The sequence below is a fragment of the Prionailurus viverrinus genome, chromosome B2 (genome assembly GCF_022837055.1).
Source record: "Prionailurus viverrinus isolate Anna chromosome B2, UM_Priviv_1.0, whole genome shotgun sequence".
Classification (NCBI taxonomy): Eukaryota; Metazoa; Chordata; class Mammalia; order Carnivora; family Felidae; genus Prionailurus; species Prionailurus viverrinus.
The window spans coordinates 97,555,273-97,573,281 of NC_062565.1; the positions used below are offsets into that span (position 1 = coordinate 97,555,273).

Consider the following 18,009-nt stretch of genomic DNA (forward strand, 5'->3'; position numbering starts at 1 on the left):
AGTGTGATAATAGTGTGAGTTACTAAGAAACACACAGGGGAAGTGAGTTTTTCCTTTACAAATGCCCAATGCTGAAAATACCATATGCTTTCACTCATATGTGGAATCTAAAAAACAAATTAATAAACAAAAACCAGAATCTAACCTATAAATACAGAGAAGAAACTGATGGTTGCCAGAGGGAACTGACGGGCAAGGGAAGAGGGGATGGGCAAAATGGGTGAAGGGGAGTAGGAGATACAGGTTTCTAGTTATGGAATGAATAAGTTACATAAACAGAAGGTACAGCCTAGAAAATATAGTAAATAATACTGTAATAGCACTATATGGTCTGTAGACAGTAGCTACACACATTGTGAGCATAGGATAACATACAGAGAAGTTGAATCACTATGTTAAACACCTGAAACTACTATAACATTGTATGTCAACTATACCCAAATTAAAAACAAATTTTAAACATGCCCAATGCTTTAAAAAGTCAAGAAGATATTTATTTCCTATCAAATCATAAACTTCATATACAAAGAGTTACAAACTCTTAAGAGTTTCAATTCCAGGGGAAGGAAGATGCCAAGGGAGTAGGAGGACCCTATGCTCTCATCATCCCACAAATATAACTAGATAACTATCAAATCATTCTAAATACCCTAGAAATTGACTTGAAGACTAGCAGAACAAACTCCACAACTAAGGGTAGAAAAGAGGCCACATCAAAGAAGAAAGGAAGTACGGAGATGTGGTTTGGGCAAGAAATGGATTATGACCACTGTGATGGGGAGGGAGCCAGGGTCGTGAAGAAGGGCAAGAGACAGAGACAAACTAGCCACAGAGGAGTGCATGGGGAAAAGGAATCCCCGTAGTAACTGGCTTGGACAGCACAAGGGCCTGAATTTCTTGAGTTCTTGCAACCAGCAGGGTTTTTAGCCTAGAGTTTTAAAGGTCAGCATACTTGGCTCTGGGAGCGCTGAGAGGACATCGGGGCTGCTCTTAGAGAAAAGGCAGGGCAAACAGTCCACAGACATACAGTGTGGAAACAGTGACCTGAAGAGTGCATGGGGTACACAGTGGGGAGTGTATTTGCTCATCTCACAGGGCACTGCTGAGAAACAGCATTCATGGAGAAATCCCTGGCCAGTGCCATTTCCCTCCCTGCCTCTTCAGCATAAGCACAGGGCCACCTGCGGGAAGCAGTACCAATACTACCTAACTTGCTTACACTAAGCCCCCACCCTCTGCACTCCAGTACAACTGCCCCTCCCAGTCACACTTGCTTCAGCCCCAGCACAGCGGAGCCCCAAGTTTCGCAGGGCCTAGGCTCCCTTGGCGGTGGCAAAAGGACTCATTTCACAAGCAGACCAGAACACACCTAGTTAAAACTCAGTCACGTTCAGGCTAGGGACCAAACACTGCCTACCAACAAAGAGACCCTCTGCAGACAACTGGCTTGCAAAAAAGCAAAGCACACACAGCACACACTGGAGACACCCCCTGAAGCACCAGACCCTGGGGGAACAAGGGACACTACACTGCAAGGCACTACAGGACCTCTTCTAAATAAAGCCATTACCCTCAAGAACAGGAGACACAGCTGACTTTCCTAACACAGAGAGACAGGCACAGGGACTTAGACAAAATGAGAAGACAGAGGAATCTCTTCCAGATGAAAGAACAGGACAAGGCCACAGCAGGAGATCTAAGCAAAACAGACAGAAGTAATGCCTGATAGAGAACTTAAAGCAGTGATCATAAGGATACTCACTGGATTTGAGAAAAGAGTAGAGGACCTCAGTGAGACCATTAACACAGAGATAAGGACTAACAGCAGAGATAAAGGGATCAATAAATAAAATAAGAAACACGCCTAATGGAATGAACAGCAGGCTGGCAGATGCAGAGGAATGAATTAATGGCCTAGAAGACAGAACAATGGAAAGTGATCAAGCTGAACAAACAAAAGAAAGGAGGATTATACAAAATGAGAACAGACCTAGCGAACTCAGTGACTACATCAAACGGCAGTAACATTCACATTATAGGAGTCTCAGAAGACGACAGAAAAAAGGAGACAGAATTTATTTGAAGAAATAATAGCTGAAAACTTTCCTAATCTGAGAAGGAAACAGATAGATCCAGGAGGCACAGAGAACCCTCAACAAAATTAACAAAAGCAGACCCACACCAAGACATATTGTAATTAAAATGGCAAAATATAGTAATAAAGAAAAAGAATGTTAAAAGCAGCATGAAAAAGAAAAAAAAGACAATTACATACAAAGGAAACCCCATAAGGCTATCAGCAGATTTTTCAGCAGAAACTTTCCAAGCCAGAAAGGAGTGGCATGATATATTCAAAGTGTTGAACGAGGAAAACCTGCAACCAAGAAACACTATCCAGTAAGGCTATCATTCAGAACAGGAGAGATAAAGAGTCTCCTAGACAAACAAAAAGTAAAAGAGTTCATGACCACTAAACCAGCCCTGCAAAAAATATTAAAGGGGACTCTGAGTGGAAAGATCAAAAATGACACTATGAAGGTAGGATACACAAAGCTGTAAAACTGAATACTTCTGTAAAGAAATCAGTCAAGGAACTCACAAAATAAAAGGATATAAAATGTAATAATATATACCGAAAATGTGGGGAGAAGAGGAACAAAGAATGGGTTCAAACTTAAACAACCATCAACTTAATACAGGCTGCTATATGCAAAAGATGTTATATACAACCCTAATGGTAACCACAAATCAAAAATCATTAATAAATATGCAAAGAATAAAGAGAAATCCAAATATATCACTAAAGAAAACCAGCAAACCATGAAAGAAAGGATCAGAGAAAATCTTTAGAAACCACAAAACATGTAATAAAAGAGCAATAAATACACACCTATTAATAATTACTCTGTGCAAGGCTTCTGGGTGGCTCAGTCAGTTGACCATCTGACCCTTGATTTAGGCTCAGGTCACGATCCCAAAGTTGTGGGAATGAGCCCAGCATCTGGCTCCATGCTAAGCATGGAGCCTGCTTAAGATTCTCTCTGCCACTCTCCCCCACTTTCTCTCTCTCTCTCTCTCTCTAAAAAATAGTAATCGGGGCGCCTGGGTGGCGCAGTCGGTTAAGCGTCCGACTTCAGCCAGGTCACGATCTTGCGGTCCGTGAGTTCGAGCCCCGCGTCGGGCTCTGGGCTGATGGCTCAGAGCCTGGAGCCTGTTTCCGAATCTGTGTCTCCCTCTCTCTCTGCCCCTTGCCCATTCATGCTCTGTCTCTCTCTGTCCCCAAAATAAATAAACGTTGAAAAAAAAAAAAAACATTTAAAAAATAGTAATCATCATCATCATCACCATCATCATCATCACTCTGAATGGACTAAACACTCCAATCAAAAGACACAGGGTGACAGAATGGATAAAAAGACAATACCTATCTATATGCTGCCTACAAGAGATTCATTTCAGACCAAAAGACACTGGCAGATTGAAAGTGAGGGGATGGAAAAACATCTATCATGCAAATGAATCTCAAAAGAAAGCCAGAGTAAAAATACTGATATCAGACAAAATAGACTTTAAAACAAAGACTGGAACAGGAGACAAAAAGGACACTATATAATATTATAAATTAAGGGGACAATCCAACAAGAAGATATAGTAATTGTTAAATATGTATGCACCCAACATGAAAGCACCCAAATTGATAAACTAGTTAATAACAAACATAAGGAACTGATCAATAATAATACAATAAAAGTAGAGGACTTTAACATCCCACTTACATCAATGGAGAGATCATCTAAACAGAAAATCAACAAGGAAACAAAGTCTTTTTTTATTTTTATTTTTAATGTTTATTTATTTATGAGGGACAGAGCATGAATAGGGGAGGAGCAGAGACAGAGGGAGACAGAGAATCCGAAGCAGGCTCCAGGCTCTGGGCTGTCAGCACAGAGCCTGTTGTGGGACTCAAACCCACAAACTGTGAGATCATAACCTAAGCCAAAGTCAGACACCCAACCAACTGAGCCACCCAGGTGCCCCAGAAACAAAGGCTTTTGAATGACAGACTGGACCATATAGATTTAACAGGTATATTCATAACATTCCACCCCAACAGCAGAATATACATTCTTTTCAAGTACACATGGAAAATTCTCCAGGACAGGTCACATATTAAGTCACAAAACAAGCCTCAACAAATTCAAAAAGATCAAAGTCATACCATGCATCTTTTCTGACCACAACACCAGTCAACCTACAAAACTACAAGTCAACCACAAGGGGGATCCCAGGTGGCTCAGTCGGTTAAGCGTCTGACTCTTGGTTTCAGCTCAGGTCATGATCTTGCGGTTTCGTGGGTTCGAGCCCTGCAATGGGCTCTGCACTAGATCTTCTCTCTCTCCCTCTCTCTGCCCTTCCCCAACTCACACTGTCTCTGTCTCTCTCAAAATAAATAAACTTAAAAAAGAAGTTAACCACAAGAAAAAAAATCTGTAACCACCATAAATAAAATAACATTCTACTAAACAATGAATGTTTAGGGAGAGAGACAGAGACAGAGAGACAGAGAGACAGAGAGAGAAAGGATGAATCTCAAGCAGGCTCCACATTCAGTGCAGAGCTCAAGGCAGGGCTTGATCCCATGACCCTGGGACCATGACCTGAGCCGAAATCGAGAGTCAGACGCTCAACTGACTAAGCTGCCCAGGCACCCCTACCAAGTGTTTAAAGAAGATTTAATACCTATTCTTCTCAAACTATTCCAAAATACAGAAAAGCAAGGGAAACTTCCAAATTCATTCTATGAAGCCAGGATTACCCTGATACCGAAACCAGGTAACGACGTCACAAAACAAGAGAACTACAGACCAATACATCTGATGAAAATAGATGCAAAAATTCTAACAACCCAAATCCAGCAATACATTACAAAAATCATTCATCATGATCAAGTGGGATTTATTCCTGCGTTGCAAGGGTGGTTCAATATTCACAAATCGATCGTGATACATCACATCAAGAAGAGAAAGGATAAGAACAATACAATCATTCCAACAGATGCAGAAAAAGCATTTGACAAAGTATAACATCCATTCATGATAAAAACCCTCAATAATGTAGGTGTAGAAGGAACATACCTCAACATAATAAAGGTCATATATGAAAAACCCCACAACAATCTCCTCAATGGAATAAAACTGAGAACCTTTCCCTTAAGGTCAGGAACAAGACAAGGATATTGACTCTTATTTTATTCAACATAGTACTGGAAGTCTTAGCCACAGCAATCAGACAACAGAAAAAAATAAAAGGCATCTAAATTGGTAAGGAAAAAAGAAATCTTTCAGTATTTGCAGATGACATAATACTATATATGGAAAACCTGAAAGATTCCACCAAAAAACTGCTAGAACTGATAAACGAACTCAGTAAAGTCACAGGACACAAAATCAATGTACAGAAATCTGTTGCATTTATATACACCAATAATGAAGCAGCAGAAAGAGAAATTAAGAAATCAATCCCATCTACAAGTACAGCAAAAATGGTAAGATATCTAGGAATAAACCTAACCAAAGAAGTGATACACCTATACTCTGAAAACTATAAAACACCAATGAAAGAAACTGAAAATGACACAAAAAAATGGAAAGATGTTCCATACTCATGGACTGGAAGAGCAAATATTGTAAAAATGTCTATACTACCCAAAGCAATCTACACGTTCAATGCAATCCCTACCAAAATACCTACACCATTTTTCCAGAACTAGAACAAATAATCCTAAAATTTATATGAAACCAGAAAGACCCTGAGTAGCCAAAGCAACCTTGAAAAAGAAAAGCAAAACTGGAGGCATCACAATTTTAGATTGCAAGTTATATTACAAAGCTATAGTGATCAAGCAGTACGGTAATGGCACAAAAACAGACATGTAGATTAATGGAACAGAACAGAAACTCCAGAAATAAACACACAATTATGCGATCAACTGATCTTCAACAAAGCAGGAAAGAATATCCAGTGGGAAAAAGATGGTCTCTTCAACAAATGGTGTTTGGAAAACTAGACAGCAACTGCAAAACAAAGAAACTGGGGGCACCTGGGTGGCTCAGTAGGTTAAGCACCTGACTCTTGATTTCGGCTCAGGTCATGATCTCACAGTTCGTGAGAGTGAGCCCTGTGTCAGGCTCTGCACTGACAGAGCAGACAGAGCCTGCTGGGGATTCTCTCTCTCCCTCTCTCTCTGCCCCTTCCCCACTTGTGTGCATGCTCTCTCTCTCTCTCTCTCTCTCTCTCAAAATAAACTTAAAAAAATTTTTTTAATGAAAAATAAAAATTAAAAAAGAAAGAAAGAAACTGGACCACTTTCTTACACCACGCACAAAAATAAATTCAAAACAGGTTATGGACCTAAATGTGAGGCCTGAAACCATAAAAATCCTAGAAAAGAACATAGGTAGTATCTTTTTTGACACTGGCTATAGCAACTTTTTTCTAGGTATGTCTCCTGAAGCAAGGGAAACAAAAGCAAAAATAAACTATTGGGACTCCATCAAAATAAAAAGCTTCTGCAGAGTGAAGAGAACAATCGACAAAACTAAAAGGCAACCTATGGAATGAAAGAAGATATTTGCAAGTAATCTAATAAAGGGTTACTATCCAAATATATAAAGAACTTATAAAAACCCAACACCCAAAAAACAATCCAATTAAAAAATGGGCAAGACATGAACAGACATTTGGCCAAGAAGACCTACAGATGGCCGACACATGAAAAGATGTGCATCATCACTTACCATCAGAGAAATACAAATCAAAACTACAATGGGGTATCACCTCACACCTGTCAGAATTCTGGCTAAAATCAAAAATGTAAGAAACAACTGGTGTTGGTGAGGATGTGGAGAAAACATAACCCTCTTACACTGTTGGTAGAAATGCAAACTGGTACAGCCACTGTGGAAAACAGTATGGAGGTTCTTCAAAAAGTTAAAAACAGAAGTATCCTACAATCCAGCAATCACACTACTGGATATTTACTCCCAAAATACAAAAACACTAACTCAAAGGGATATATGCATCCCTAGGTTTACAGCAGCATTATTTACAACAGCCAAATTATAGAAGCAGCCCAAATGTCCATCAATTGATGAATGGATAAAGAAGATGTGATATATACATACAATGGAATATTAGCCATAAAAAAGAATGAAATCTTGCCACTTGCAATAACATGGATGGAGCTAGAACGTATAATGCTAAGTGAAGTAAGTCAGTCAGAGAAAGACAAATACCATATGATTTCACTCATATAAGGAACAAAATAAATAAGAAAAGGGGGAAAAAAGAGAGACAAACCAAGAAACTGACTTTTTAACTACAGAGAACAAACAGATGGTTACCAGAGTGGAGATGGGTGGGGAATGAGTGAAACAGATGATGGGTATTAAGGGGCATTTGTTGTGATGAGCACTAGGTGATTATAATAACAACTTAAGAAAAAAAAAGTTTCATTTCCACTTAGACAAAGGAAGAATAAATTATTAAGATGTCATTTGGATGTTTTGGCAATCTGCCTCCAATCTCCAAAATCCAGATTTTGTAAGCAAGATTATATATTAAAACAAACTAGAAAAATCATGGGAGAATCCTTTTTTTAAAATTAATCTCACAGTTTGACCTTTCTAAGTCACCACAAAACCAAGAAAACAGAAAAGAAAAAATTACTAAATCACACAGCAAAAAAAACTCCAAGTAAATAAATGTTTATATTCTTGCCTAGTAAAAACAACCATAATAGTAAAACAAAATGGGGAGAAATATCTGCAACAAATATCACCACAGGTTGATTTCATAATATTTAAAACAATTGCCCAAACCAAATTAAAAGACCAATAAAAATGAACAATGGTCACAAAGAGAAGTACAATTCAAATACACTGAAAGATGTATTACTCTGAAGAGAAATACAATACTGAAACTACACTGAGTATAATTAGGAAAAACTGATGCAGTCAAGAATCATCAATTATATTAAAATGAGTGGGTAAAAGACAGAGAACAGGATATTAATATTAACATAGTGCCCAAGTAGCACCCCAAAGATTAGAAGAAAAAATACCTTTTACAGTAGAGAAGCCTTAACTAAATGTTCAACCATGGTATCACCAATGTGGGGCAAAATGATATAATGTGCCCCAATTTGATGCACTAAGAAGGTTACATCACTTATGTAGTATTTTTACCAAAAATATTTAAGATGAATACAATTATGAGTAACCAATGAGACAAAACTGAGGGATATTCTACAAAATACTTTGTCTGGACTCTTTAAAAATGTTGATGGCACGAAAAATTTAAAAACAAAAAGGCCAATGAAGAGTTCTAGGATAAAGATGAATGACAACCAAATTCAATGCATGATCCTTGACTGGATCCTGAATTTTAAAACAAAATAAAAACTAATTAAAAAAAAAAAAAGGGATGTCTGGGTGGCTCAGTCAGTTGAGCATCCCACTCAATTTTGGCTCAGGCCACGATCCCAGGGTCATGGGATTGAGCACTGCATCAGCGCAGAGCCTGCTTAAGGTTCTCTCTTCCCCTCTCCCCTGACTCCTCCCACACGTGTGAACACGCTCTCTCTAAAGAATAAAAAAATAATTTGAAAACAAAACAAAAACTGTAACAGGCACTAGTGAGTATTTAGGGAAATTTGAATATGGACTGCATATTGGATAAATACCATATCAATGTTACATTTCCTGAACATAGTAATCTTATTGTGCTTATGTAGGAGATCACTCTTGTTCTCACAGTACTCTGGTAAAACTTAAATTTAAAAAATAATAAAACTGCTCTATCAAAAAAATAACCTTAAGTTAGCTCTAACTGTCAAATAAACAACAACGAACTACTTCATACATTTACTACTTGGTAATAAAGGGGGAAATGTACTTTTTGTATTAAAAATGAGGGGCACCTGGGTGGCTCAGTCAGTTAAGCGGCTGACTTTGGCTCAGGTCATGATCTCACGGTTCATGGGTTCAAGTCCTGCATCAGGTTTCATGCTATCAGCTCAGAGCTCAGAGCTCAGAGCCTGGAGCCTGCTACGGATTCTGTGTCATCTTCTCTCTATCTGCCTCTCCCCCGCCTGCACTCTGTCTCTCTCAGTAAATAAACATTTAAAAAAATATTTTAAAAATATTTTTAAAAAATCAACATCACAGAACTATCTTGAAATTAAAAAAAAAAAAAAACCCTTGCTCTTATCCACAAGTCCAGGTAGAAAGAATCTTCCTTCTAGAAAAGTAACATGAAAAAATCAAGAAAAACAAGAAAAATAGAAAGGAGTTGCCAAGGGATAAAACATGTTCATCACGATGGTACATGAGTGATGTCATGAACAATGAATAATGCTACATAATCAAAAATTCCACTCCAGAAATCTAATTAGCAATTCTTACATTCATTTTTAAGACCAAAGGTCTTAGCACTAATCCAGTGAAGATAAAAATTGCAGATTTTTGTAAAATATAATTAAACTCTGGACAGAACAAAAGGCATATGTCCTTAGACACTGACAGTGAAAACTCCCCGAAGTAAGTTGAAAACAAGCTTTTAAGACTAAGAAAGTTGCCTACTTTTAACAATACTATATAAACTTCGAATTAGTTCCCCCCAGGCACCAGAGAACAGTTATAAAAGGTGCCTTAACAAATACAATACAATAAGCCAAATATGATAAATTGAAATCTAAAAAAGATTTTATGAAGCAGCATGAAGGTGAGATGCCTTACATTTGTAAAAACTGAAATAATGTTGTTGGATACTTACCTCTTCTGTATCTTTTAGCGTACACACATGATATGGCATAGATATTAACGTCTGTTCCTTCCTATCTGCAATATAAAGCCACCACCATTCTTGTTTCTCCTACAAAGAAAAAAAAAAAGAGACGTTATCAGAAAGAACTAGAGAAGTAACTGTCTGCCTTGTCTCATTCTAGAGGTATTGTTCTGGTTTTGTTCACTGCAGTATCTCCGGCACAGACACAGTGCCTGGTACAAAATAGATACTCAATAAATGTTTACTGAATGAATAAACTATTCTTAACCATTTATAGATCTGCTGTCCAAAAGAATTCTGTATGTAATATGGGGGTTTCAAACAGTCCCTTAAAAAACGGTAGTGATGGGCCTCTGTGTTAAAAACCCCTGATCAACCTTAAATGACAAGAGATATAATAAAATAAAATAAAACATCATAAACTATTACAGGATCATCCAGCAAATAATCTTAGTCATCTTACCTAGTAATAAGCAAAAGCCAGAAAGTAAGAGCAGAAGGGACTTGGGCAACCAAATCGGAAATCACGAAAATACACTACTCATAAGAGATCATCTAAGAGCCTAATATCTTTCACTGCACATGATTTTAATAAGCACAACATTTTTAGCTGTACCTCAGAAAAGATTAGGAATAAAAAAAGAGCTCAGTAAAGAAACTGCCACCAGAATGTACAATGACAGCAGGAAGAACTGACAGGAGACAGAAAAGTATTTAAAAAAAAACAATGAGAAGACACAGCAGTCTGGAGGCACCAAACTTCAGTGTGCTCAGCACTGTTGTACAGAACTCATCAATAACTGTTTAGTCATGTCTTAGTACCCTCTGCCTAAGAACTGGTCAGGGAAGAGATCTTCTTTAAACAAATTAAAGAAAAATGTTTTGGAGCTAAAACAGACCCTAGGATAGTCTAAATACTCATTTAACCAAAACAACACTAGACTATTCTAAATTCTCAATTACCCAAAAGAAAGTTAGAAAAATAACTTTTTACTGAAAACATTATCATAGGGAAAATGTCTTTTGAATTCAAAATCACTTGTACTTGCTATTTTATTTTAACCACAAGACACTGAAATTTGATTATTTGATAATGCTACACTGAGGTTAACTAAAAATTCTTGTAAACTACAAAGCACAACATTAATAAGCAGAATAAATAAATCACAAGTATATGATTAATTCAACTTCTGCTTAACCCAAAGTGGACTACCATAATAGGTATGTATGTGTGTGTGTGTGTGTGTGTGTGTGTACACATATATATGTATATTTGTCTACGTGTGTGTTGCACAAAGTGGATAAAAACATTATAATGGACTCAAAATGCAGTATTAATTTCTGCACCTTATGGGCCAGAGTCTCAGTCACAATTACTTGATTCTGCCACTGTAACATGAAAAGAGTAAGTGTGACTGGGTTCCAATAAAACTTCATTCATAAAACAGGCAGGGAGGCAGACTTGTCTACAGGCAGTAGTTTGTCAATGCCTGATTTAAAGCCACATAGACCGGATTATTTCACTTCTCTAAAACCCTGCTTTTCTTCTCTATTAAATGAGGAGCATCTACCTCAGGCTGTGTTGTGAAGATGGACTGAGATAATACAAGTAAATTATATATCAGAATGTCTAGCACATTGAGTGTGATAATCACAATTATTAATGAAATGATCTCATTACTAGAACACACATGTAATATAAGAAGCACGGGAGATGTTTAAGAATGTGCGTATCTTCTTTACCTCTCCACTAAGAGAATGCCTTTCCTTCCCTCTCCCAGGCTATTTGATTAAAATGTGATTCATTCAAGAATATTTATTAAGAAGCTGGTGAATATGAATCCACAGCACTGTACCTGTGCCTAGACTCTTTGATGCACACGGTGAAAGTGGAAAAGATGTTCTACCATGACTTATTCACACTTTCAACACAATAGCTTCTCTACTGTGTGAGATTCCCCACCATTCTTAACATATTAAGCATAATGAGTGAGTTTCAGTTACATGTAAGTCAATTATAAACATGTAACTTTAAGCAATTTAAATGGGTAGTGTGATAGTTAGGGTAGCTCTACAGGTACACGGGAAGGCAGACAGGTAGACATTAGTAAAATCCTAAATAAATTTTGTCTGATAAGTGGTACTTTTCGAGATGTTTACCGTGTAGTTGTAGATTAAATTAGAAAAAGGCATTCTTAAGGCTAAAATGTTCTAAGGGAGTGAATGGATGTTTTGCTTATTAACTAAGCATGGTCTAAAATGAACTGTCTGTTACAAGGGTACAAATTATGCAGCTTATAACATCCCATGGCACTTTTAAAACCAATCAATGAGTGAAATTTACTCGCTTGATTTCGGGAGTCTTGGGGTTGGCAGACTACCACTGCAATGGGCAAAATGCCCCTAACAGATGGGCTAACGCTCACGACACGCCAGAAGATCAGCAAGCACATTAACATGGAATCCTGGGCTGACTTTCCTCCAAGTCAAAACAACAGTCTGCAGAGCCACTCATTTATTATTAGGGAAGCCAAATTACTTGGGAATTTGCCTTCAGCAGCCCCCAGCAACTCTGGATTGACATTCTAAAGCAGAAAGCAGATTTATACATGAAATCACCTGCCAAACATGAGTGCCGAGCATAAGATTCTGTGGCCAAGCTGTGAGGCAGTCGGTGGAACAGCTTCCTTGAACTAAGAGGCAACCAGTTCTCGACCTCTGGCCAGAGACAGAATCATTGCAAAAGCAAAGCATTGTGTAAATTCCAAATTCATTTGAAAGACAAACAACTCAAGGAGACCAAAAGTTGAGCAGGCCACAACCACCAAGTAAACAAGGACAGGAGAACAAATAGCACTGCAACAATCTGTCCTGAGCTTGGGGCTCAGTCATTCTGAACTCTTACTGAACTCAGCTGGTCCCACAGCCCATGGGCTTGCCTATTCCCGGGGACTAGGGCCAGAGCAAGTGCAGTGGCTCCAGGTGGCCAGTACAGAGCCATCAGAGAAAACTCATGGGAAAAATTTAAGAACTTTTTTCATTTTATTTAAAACTCGACAGAAGTGAGAGACTCACAAAAGCTGTGTAATCATAGGCAAAATATGCATTTGTCTGACAGACTGCCTGAACTACTAAAGAGAAATCAGCAGTCAGCACAACCTTCAGTAATACAGGCACAGAAAAGACAGAAGCACAGGAAACCATATAAATACTTAAAAGGTTAACAATCCTCCCACTATAGACCACATTCACTAAATCTAATTCATACTGAAATGTATTCTTCAAACTGTCACCTATCAAGAACGGACCACATCAGCACATTTGAGCCAGTACACACCATGGACGGATAAAAGGCAACTGGAAAGTACCTGAAGAGAAAGTAGATGGAATAAGGAAAACGCTGAGTCATGAATAACTCACCTCGGGAAAGTAAAGACTATAAACAGGATGTGTTATCTTTGATTTGGTTTCCAGTAGAGCTCTCTCCTTTCGCTGTATACTTTGTTGTAATTCTTGCCACTCCTAGGTAAAGTAAAAATCAAACATTTGAAATCGTTTTGAAGTTTCCATCTTCTTCCAGATATTATTCCTGACAATGCTAACTACTACTAAGTTCAGTCCCACAGACTTGATCATTTCCCTGCTCCAAACTTACAACACATTATTTCATAAATCAAATCTAAGCCCTTCAGCATCAACTACATGGGTCGTGATCTGATCTGGGCCAATCTCTTCAGTCTCCTAACACTGCCTTCCTCTTTGCACTTTCTATTCTAGTCATTTCGAACTATCTTGACTTCTCTGAACTCACCAAGCTATTTCACTCCTCCTAAACCCTGTCTGGATTTGTTTTCTCCCTCTGTCTTTAACCTGGCAAATTCCTCCTATTATTCCCTTAGGAACTGCTAAAGCCTAAACCATGAGTTCCCAAATACCAGAAATTTCCCTCAACTTGAGTTGATCACTCCCTCCTCTGTGTTATCACTGTACCTGGCAAAAATGTGCATAATCTCTTTTGTACTTTTGTACTTTAATGTTTACTTACAAGTCTGCCTTACCCACTAGCCTGTCATTCAAGGGCAGAAACTGTTTTACATTTGGCTTGCATTTCTGTCATCTAACACAGGGCTTGCAATGTGGCAGATAATGAATAATTGTATAATTATTTGACAATTGAATGAATGTATTTTGGTATCTAAAGAAACTAGTCTGTCACTTCTACTAACCCTAATACTGTACTCAGAAAAGAATATGTCAACTCTTTCTCAAAACGTGGGTGGGGAAATAATTTCTTTGATAGGCTTTAATTTCCTGGCAATCAATTTAATTCCCGAAGTACAAAAACAGTCAAGGGCCAGCAACTGCTAAAAAGTCACCCTTGTTTTTCCCCACCATTCCCAAGGGCAGATACATTACAGGCATACCTCATTTAATTGCACTTTGCACATGTGTGCTTTACAAATACTGTGATTTTTACAAACTGAAGGTTTGTGGCAACCCTGTGTTGAGCAAGTCTCTTGTTCTACTGTTGCCATTTCTCCAACAGTGTTTGCTCACTTCGTGTCTGTGTGTGTCACATTTTGGTAATTCTTGCAAGATTTAAAACTTCTTTCTTATTATATTTGTTACGGTGATCTCTGATCACTGATCTTTGATGTTACTACAGTAATTGTTTTGGGGCACCACGAACCATGCTCACCTAAGATGGCAAACTTAATAAATATTGTGTGTATTCTGACTGCTCCACCAATGGGCTGTTCCTCCATTTCTTCCCCTCCTTTTGGCCTCTCTATTCCCTGAGACACAACAATACTGAAATTAGGCCAATTAATAACCCTACAGTGATCTCTCAGTGTTCAAGTGAAAGGAAGAGCCACATGTCTCTCACTCTAAATCAAAAGCTAGAAATGATTAAGCTTAGTGAAGAAGGCAAGCTGGAAGTTGAGACAGGCTGAAAGCTAGGGCTCTTGTACCAAACAGACAAGTTGTGAATGCACAGGAAAAATTCATGAAGGAAATTAAAAGTGCTACTCCAGTGAAAACACAAGTGATAACAAAGTGAAACAGCCTTACTGTTGACACAGAGAAAGTTTTAGCAGTCTGAACAGAAGATCAAACCAGCCGTAATAGTTCTTTAAGCCAAACCTTAATCCAGAGCAAGGACTTGCCTCTTCAATTCTATAAAGGCTGAGAGAAGTGAAGAAGGTGCAGAAGAAAAATTTGAAGCTAGGAGAGGTTGGTTCGTGAGGTTTCAGGAAAGAAGGCATCTCACTAACATCAAAGTGCAAAGGGGAAGCAGCAAGTGCTTGTGGAGAAACTGCAGCAAGCTATCCACAAGGTCTAGCTGGGATAATTAATGAAGATGGCTACACTAAGTAACAGATTTTCCACACTAACAAAACAGCCTTACACTGGAAGAAGATGCCATCTCAGACTTTCATAGCTAGAGAGAAGTCCATGCTCGGCTTCAAAAGACAGGTTGACTCTTCCATTAGGAGCTAATGCAACTGGTGACATTCAGCTGAAGCCAATACTTGCTTAGCGTTCTGAAAATCCTAGGGCCCTTAAGAACTATGCTAAATCTACCCTGCATGTGCTCTCTAAATGGAACAACAAAACCTGAATGATAGCACATGGTTTATTGAATATTTTAAGTCCACTGTTGAGATCGACTACTCAAAAAAAAAAAAAAAAATCCTTTCAAAATAGTACTACTGCTCATTGACAACGCACCTGGTCACCCAAGAGCTCTGATAGAGACATACAGTAAGATTAATGTTGTTTTCATGACTGCTAACACAACATCCATTCTGTAGTCCATGGATCAAGGAGTAATTTTCACTTTCAAGTCTTACTATTTTAGAAATACATTTTTTAAGGCAACAGCTGCCACAGATAGTGATTCCTCTGGTGGATCTGGGCAAAGTATACCGAAAATCTTCTCATTCACCCTTTTACAAGCCATTAAGTATATTTATGATTCATAAGAAGAGTCAAAATATCAACATTCACAGGAGTTTGGAGAACTGATTTCCAACCCTGATGGATGACTTTGAGGGGTTCAAGACTTCAGTGGAGGAAGAAGTACTGCAGATGGGGTGGAAATAGCAAGAGAATTAGCAGTGGAGCCCAAAGATGGAACTGAATTGCTACAATCTCATGAGAGAACTTGAACAGATGAGGAGTTGCTTCTTATGGAGGAGCAAAGAAAGTGGTTTCCAGAGATGGAATCTACTCCTGGTGAAGGTACTGTGAAGATTGTTGAAATAACAACAAAGGACTTAAAAGATGACATAAACTCAGTTGACAAAGCAGTGATAAGATTTGACAGGTCTGACTCCAATTTGAAAGAAGTTCTATTGTGGGTAAAATGCTATAAACAGCATTGCACGCTACAGAGAAATCATTTGTGAAAGAATAGTCAATGCAGCAAATTTTACTGTTGTCTTATTTAAAAAACTGCCCCAGCCACTGCAATCTTCAGCAACCACCACCCTGAATAGTCAGTAGCCACCAACACCTAGGCAAGAGCCTCCACCAGCAAAAAGATCACAATTTGCTGAAGGCTCAGACGATGGTTAGGATTTTTTAGTAATAGAGAATGTTTTCATTAAGGCATATATATTGTTTGAGACAATGCTACTGCATACTCTATACACTACACTACAATATAGTGTTAAACATAACTTTCATATCCACTAGGAAACCGAAAAATTCATTTGATTCGCTATATTGTGATGTTAGTTTCATTCTGGTGGTCTGGATATAAGCCTGTAGTATCTCCAAACTATGCCTGCAATTCCTCATATTTTTATCCTTTGCCTTTTCCTTTTATTCCTCTCTACTTGACCCTCTCAGGCTATTCAGGGAAACTCTTTTTCTCTCCTAAACTACAAGGGTACCTTTTAGGTCAATGGCCTAGTCAGAAAGAACAGAACAACACAAACATAAAGGAATGGCTGATCAGTTTACAGTTCATTTGCAGTAAGCCTCTAAGGACCCATTATTTGTCCAACAAACCTTCTTTTCTATAGCCCATCCATAAATCAGGTGCAAACTAACGCCATACCATGAGATTTCTTTCTATTTTCTACCCTCACAATCTTAGTAAGTTCCTTAGAGACACCTCTTTTCCTTAAGGTCTCATATACTTCTTGAAACAAGGTGGAATTTTGTAAATATTAGTTTTTCCCTTAACCAACCTCTAGACATTGGAGTCCACAGTAATGTTTCTTAACTCTAAACATTACCTGCAACTCTGGAAAGACTCAGTTCTAAGTAACTGCTTAGACCATAACCCACCTTTCCTAACTCATTTGCAGACTCAACTCCAACAATGAAAACCATTGTAAGACACCAAACTGGCTTCGATTTAGACCCACATCCTATACTATCTAGCAACTTAAAGATTTCAGAAAATTAAGAAGTCCGGGTGCCTGGGTAGCTTAGTCGGTTAAGTGTCTGACTCTTGATCTCAACTCAGGTCATAATCTCATGGCTGATGGGGTGCAGCTCCGCATAGAGCTTTACACTGACAGCGCAGAACCTCCCTGGGATTCTCTCTCTCTGTTCCTCCCCTGTTTGCATGTGCTCTCTCAAAATAAATAAATAGACTAATTAATTAATTAAAAAAAATTAAGGGGTCCAATCCTTGTTAGAAATGATTTTTCTTTATAATTCTGACCATCCCACAAAAATATTCTTACAAAATAATATGACTGTAAAATATACTGATATTATTTAAGACAAGTAAACAAAACAAATTAAAAAACAATAAAACACAAAACAATCAGAGGTATATAACTCCAATTATTTAAACTTATAATGTAAGTCTTACTGCTTCGTCATCTTTGTTTTGTTTTTCATCTTGCTCTCTATCAGAGTCTCTGTCACTACCATCATCTTTTTCACTCTGGGATTCTCTATTCGTTTCTTCTTCTTCAGAATCACTGCCTTTGTCAGAAACTTCTTCTTCATCTTCCTTTACTGCAGCTTCCTAAAAGGAAAAAGCAACCACAAAAGTTTTGAATACCTCAGTGAATATATCATTCAGAGCCCCTGAAGCTAACTTTTTGTCATTAAAATTAAATTGGCTCAAGATTATAATTTCACTATTCATACAGAATTTTAGAGAATTATAAACACATTTACTTATAAATATGT

General features: G+C 38.0%; 1 protein-coding gene across 1 annotated transcript in view; it reads right to left on the reverse strand.

Moving 5' to 3' along the window:
• The window catches only part of SEC63 (SEC63 homolog, protein translocation regulator), a 77,502-nt gene that overhangs the window by 6,102 nt on the left and 53,391 nt on the right, over positions 1-18,009 (reverse strand). Inside the window, exons 17-19 of the mRNA XM_047859413.1 lie at positions 17,684-17,842; positions 13,267-13,368; positions 9,835-9,933 (exon numbers count right to left, since the gene is read on the reverse strand). Coding sequence (XP_047715369.1) covers positions 9,835-9,933; positions 13,267-13,368; positions 17,684-17,842 — 360 coding nt within the window. The remainder of the gene's footprint in view (positions 1-9,834; positions 9,934-13,266; positions 13,369-17,683; positions 17,843-18,009) is intronic.